Here is a 6,000-nt window from a genome sequence, read left to right on the forward strand (position 1 = left end):
TGTGAGTGAAGAAAACAACTACTAGACATATGCCCATTCTTTGGAGCCCTATATCTGAAAATCACACACTACTGAAAAGATCCACAGAATCACTTATTTTAGAAAAGTTAAATAACATTCACCACCCTCCCTCACAATCATCCCAAAAGAAAAACATCTTAACAGGGAAAATAAAATCCATAACAAATAAGACACCAAAAGAATTAAATGTATAATGAAAAAGATTTTGTAAAATAAGTATTAGTTTTAAACAGTTTTATTCTCCCCCACTCTGGGTCTTTTTTTTTCCTTTTAAATATTTTTTTAAAAAGGTTTACCTCTGATCTATATTTAGAATCTGATTTTATCACAATCAAAATAAAGTTTATACTCCTAAACATAATGGTAGCGTGTAAAAGGGAAATTTAAAAAAAATTCACACCTCTATTCCCCCCATAAAAATAACCCTTAGTTAGAGTAAGTGTCACAAATGATCTCTGCTTACTTTACCACTCAATACAGCATCTAGCAACATGATAGTTACCAATATGCCTACAATGGGAAAATTCTACCCAAAGACAATGATACCCACAGGTATTGCCACTATCTGGCCACAACAAAGTGTGTACTCAGAAGACAAGTCTTGATCTCAATATGTCAAAGTCATCTCTTCAGATATACATAATTACCTTACTCTTGCTAAGCAGGAGAAACGAGCTGAGTCCCCTGGCAAGTTCAAAGGCCTTCCTTTGCTTAAGGTGGGAGCAAATAAGGGGTGAGCTAAAGTCTACACTAACAGACTGAAAAGACCAAATTCACTAAATTTGAGAAATATGATTATTAAACATGCAAAATGTAATCCACCTAAGCAAGGAGTTCTTTGGATCTAAAAACAAGTTTGCTAACCTATACACAAGTTGAAGAGGAAAGAGCTTTTTCCAAAAAGATTTGAGTCCTCACTAAATGGATCCTTATTGTTCTACCAAATCCAGATGTCATCATTCTGGGGATGCCTGTTAATGCTGTTAATCTTATATCTTCAGCCCATAGCTCCAATACTCCCTGGGCTGGAAGAGGATCATTCCTGCCTCCTGAAAGGAAGCACAAGGGACTGCTGTAAGCAGGAAATCTGTGGACCTTCAGAGTATGAGGACACTCCAGAGACATGGCTCCAAAGAATTTACTTACCCTTAAAGAACAGGTGTCCTACTCACAATTAAAAAAGATAGCAGCATTATCCAAGTTTATTCTTGCCAACAGACTATCAACTAATTAGTAATGCTGTTTAGCATTTCTCAGAATTTATATTCTAGTCTGCAACTTCAAAAGTGATGTGTTTTCAGGATATCAAATCTTTCCTAAAAGTTATAATATATTTAACAACATCTTAAAGAATCATAAAAAGAAGATCAAGACCTAAAACCTACACATTATGTTTACAGGACTTAAAAATATTCTAAAAAGTTTCTGTTCAAAGGATTTCTATCTATTGACTCTGTAGAGACTACATATGACTACTACTTACTGCCAATTTTATTGTGACCAAGGAGATAAAACAAGCACCAATTTCAAAACACTATACTGGGACACAAAGGAGTAATTCCAAGGGGGACATAAATATCCTACACTTAACTGCTGAAGCAAAAGTTTTAGTCTTTCAGTTATTATCCATAGTTCTAAGGCTATGATTAAATGAAAGGCATATTCAGAGTATCAACAAATTCCCAATTGTTTTACAAATCAACTGAAAATTTTAAGTGTCTCCATGAAGGCTATATTCTTCCCTTTGAATTGAGTTACAAATTGTAACTAATGTTTGTCCAAATCTGCGACCACTCTAAATATTTATGTATACTTAATATGCTTTATGCTTACCATTAAAACAAGCAGCTTAAGTGGGTTTTTTTTTTTTTGAGTATCTAAAATGTACGTTATAGTGGATTCACCTTAAAATTTCATCCCAAAGAGTTCCAATTCTCAAAGTGAATTACTAGCACTAACAAGAGAAAATGCTTACCGCTCAAGATGGCCATCTTCACTATCACCGTGGTCACTGCATGGCTCTAACAGTATACCTACAGACTGATAAAAAGAATACCACCACAGTGTTAATGAAGACCCCAACATTAAATACAGGAAGTATCCAATCAAAATTAGATTGTTAGATTACAAATTAGTCATATGGCCTTTTACATTGCTTTTTAAGAGAAATTTATCTTGCTTAGAACCTAAATTGTGTGTATGCACAAGCATAAATTGGGAATTTTGGATTGCTCACTACCCTTCTAGGTAATAGGTACTGCTATTACTGTATCACATCCCTTTTTCTTCCTTAGAATTCTATACTACAAAAATGAAGGTCACGTACTACTTTTGAACAGTCCTTTCTCTTTCTTTTCACCTATAAACATGTAAGCTGGTTAACTTCATAGCACATAAACAGGCATCATGCAGTTCACAGGGTCCCTTTATTGTGTGTATTTGAAATAACAATTGTGAATCTTAGAAACTCATGTAAACACTCCCCTATTTTCCACTGGATTTAGTTATTAACACCATCCCATCCTTTGTGACAATAAAAACTTCCAGTCTTATGTAAATATACTGTGCATCATTACAAACTATGTAAACATTTTAGTGTTGATGATGATCACCTCTGAAATCAACAAGATTCAATTCTTTTTAAATTCTTAGAAACTACTTGTCCAAATTTATGAGTCCTAAATAATGAAATAACTATTTTCCCCTTTTCCAATGACATACTTCTGTGAGATTTAATTGTCTGCATACATTTCAAACACAAGAAAGAACCTTCAGCAAAAGACTGAATGTGGATATAGATACAAGAATTCAGCTGACTTCTGTAAAACATCAGATAAACACTAATAATATTTGTAATATGGAAAATGTCACTCCTCAAAATTTTCAACAATTAGCTGCTTTGTACTAAGGGAAAAACTATCCTTATATATGTGTCCATGATTGAGTTTATTATTATGTTTAAGTAAATTAAGAAACTTTTTTTTAATTTCTAAATTTTAATCTCTAAAATGTTAAAAAATGATAGATATAACTATGCAGAAACAAACGCTTTTGGGGATCCTCAAGAATTTTACGAGTTCCCTGAGACACAAAATTGAGAATCACTGATCTACATATCAGACTTCAGCAGTTTTTATGCAGTTTTCAGCAGTTTGTAGCTTTACATTTCTATAACTTAAGGAGGTTCCTGGGCATATGAAATAACCATTAACCAGACCCAATATTTATTTCTTACTCAATGAACCAAATTCAGCACTATCTTCCGCATCATATATATGAATCTAAGAATCATTTGATTGACTTTTAGTTATTATGTGAAAATAAAATAGCTTATAAGAAAATTTATGAAACTATTACAGAAGTATTCTCTTTTAAGCTGCGATTCTTTTTACTATGAAGTGACTATCACAATTAATAACCACATACCCAATCAGATTTAGGCAACAGAATTTTTTAAATAGTGAAATTTTTTTAAAAAGGCAACTGGGAAGCAATATAAAAGAAAAATGCAGTGACAAAAGCAAACGCAAATAGTACACCAGTGAAGAAGGCATGTGAAGTTTCCTGCCTGGTGCACAATTCTATTCTCTAGCATTCCCCAAGACAAAGAAAAAGGAGTTATTTTCATATTAGAGTATGGCCAAACATCAACTTAACCAAATAGGGAAACAGAAATTGCATATTAATAAGGTTCTCTGCTGTAGCAGCTTTTAGGATAGGATGGTATTTTTTAAAATAATTTTATTATATGCCAACATGATAGAGGGTAAATGAATATGGATATACAAGGATGAGAAGGGTGGTTTTTCTATATTCTTATAACTTTTTAACTTTTAGTTATGCAAACCTATCCTTTTTCAAAGACAAAAGTAAAAATTTTTAATTTTTTAAATATGAAACAAAACGTAATTACACACACATGAAGCCTGTAGTCACCGAAGACAACTTAAAATTAATTCACACCAGCTAGACATACAACCCTTGGGCAAGTATGGTCTAACCAGGAGCACATGCTGACTTGAAATATTAAAAAGTAATCAAGCCCTTTTTTAAAAAATATTTTTAAGTCATGTTTGAGAAACAATTTTCAAGATTATTTTTTGTAGCTACAATCTAGACTAGACCTACAATCTAGACCTTCTTACAATAATTTCAGCACAGGGGTTGGCAAACTATAGCCTCCTACAAATACAAATAGCAAAATATAATCTGTTGTCAGATTTTTATGGCCAGTTAGACAAGAATGTAAAGATATAAAAAAGAATTCATATGTAGTGATATGTAAATCATAGGAAATTCAAGTTTCAGTATCTATAAGTTAAGTTTTATTTTAACATAATCATCCTACTATTTTTGCTTTTTTTCGGTGGCTGCTTTCATGCTACAACAGCAGAGGTCTAAAGCTGCTGACAGGTAATAAGATTCACAAAGTACAAAATATTTATCATCTGGCTCTTTAGGGAAAAGTTTACCGACTCCTACTCTATCCAGCCTTATAACTTCTCTGCATTCCAGTTACTTTCTAAGGCACTTTGAAGCATGCCATGTCATACTTCTTTTCCAACTAGACCTACAATCTAGACCTTCTTACAATAATTTCAGCACAGGGGTTGGCAAACTATAGCCTCCTACAAATACAAATAGCAAAATATAATCTGTTGTCAGATTTTTATGGCCAGTTAGACAAGAATGTAAAGATATAAAAAAGAATTCATATGTAGTGATATGTAAATCATAGGAAATTCAAATTTCAACTGGTAAATCCCTCTTCTGGCAACATTTTTACCTTGCTCAGTTTCTACCAGACCAGCTTGCCTCGCTTCAAGTTTCTTTTCTTTTTTTTTTTTTAAAGATTTATTTATTTATGCATACAAAAACTGGAGTACATTCCAGAGGTGTGGGGGTGTGAGAGGATTGACCAGAGACAGAGTGGGGAACAGAACAGGCAAATCTATTGAAATACACTGCTAAGGGGAGCAGCGGGTGGGAAAAGCAAGGGAGGACAAGGTCTGCCATACCATGTGGCCGAGGATCAAACTCTTGCTGCAGTGGCTGCAGATAATTTCATAGAGCTGTGCTTTAACCTTATGCGCCACACAAGAGGGCCTTAATTCAAGTTTCTAATCCACTGGTAATATATACCTCTGCACCTCAACTATTTCAAGGCTAATTTATCAATACTCTAACCAATAAACAAGAAGTCTATAATCAGCTTTCAAAAGTCCTCCAGACAAATATTACAATAAAATGTCACATACATACTTACTAATGTTGATTCACTATCAACTCATGCCATCAACTTCAGCTATACCTCCTACTGGTATTCAAGTGCTATTAACTCACTTTTAATTTTTCTCTTGATTTCTTTCCTGTCCATCTCTCCCTCTGTAGATGAGGCAATTTAATTAAAAATAGTTGAATTCTTGGCCCTCTCTGGTGGCGCAGCAGGTTAAAGCACAGCACTGAGAATCTAAAGCCGCTTCCGCATGAGTTCGATTCCGGCCTGCCCTGGAGGTGACCATGGCGTGGCAGACCTCTCCTGACAGGCCCCCTGTGCCCCTCAGCAGTGTGCCTCATCGATCTGCCTGTTCTGCTCCCCACTCTGTCTCTGGTGAAGCCTCTAGCCACCCCTCAGCCTCTGGCCTGTACCCCAGTTCTCTATGTACACATGAATAAATCTTAAAAAAAAAGAAAAAAGAAAAAAAAATAGTTGAATTCTTTTAGATTAACATAAAAAAGGTGTTTTTAGATTAACATTAAAAAATGGTTGATTTCCAAAAATCGAAGTGGATTAAAGACCTAGACATAAGAACGGAAAGCATAAAATACCTAGAAGCAAAAATCGGTCAAACACTACACGACATACACTTCAGCGACATCTTTAAAAACAGAGCACCCAACGCCACAATAGTGAAGGCAAAGATAAATAGATGGGACTACATCAAGTTAAAGAGCTTCTGTACAGCAAAAGAGACATTA

At 34.3% G+C, this 6,000-nt stretch overlaps 1 protein-coding gene across 9 annotated transcripts in view; it reads right to left on the bottom strand.

The window, feature by feature from the left end:
• Positions 1-6,000, bottom strand: part of FAM13B (family with sequence similarity 13, member B) — a 76,824-nt gene that overhangs the window by 18,583 nt on the left and 52,241 nt on the right. For 8 of the 9 annotated variants that reach the window (XM_004686758.2, XM_012727878.1, XM_012727873.1 and 5 more), the window contains one exon: positions 1,997-2,061. The exons of the other annotated variant lie outside the window; for it this stretch is intronic. In XM_004686758.2, the coding sequence (XP_004686815.1) occupies positions 1,997-2,061 (65 nt within the window). The remainder of the gene's footprint in view (positions 1-1,996; positions 2,062-6,000) is intronic. 9 annotated transcript variants of the gene reach the window in all.

The sequence above is a fragment of the Condylura cristata genome, unplaced genomic scaffold, assembly GCF_000260355.1.
Source record: "Condylura cristata isolate star-nosed mole 26May11 unplaced genomic scaffold, ConCri1.0 scaffold00021, whole genome shotgun sequence".
Lineage (NCBI taxonomy): Eukaryota > Metazoa > Chordata > Mammalia > Eulipotyphla > Talpidae > Condylura > Condylura cristata.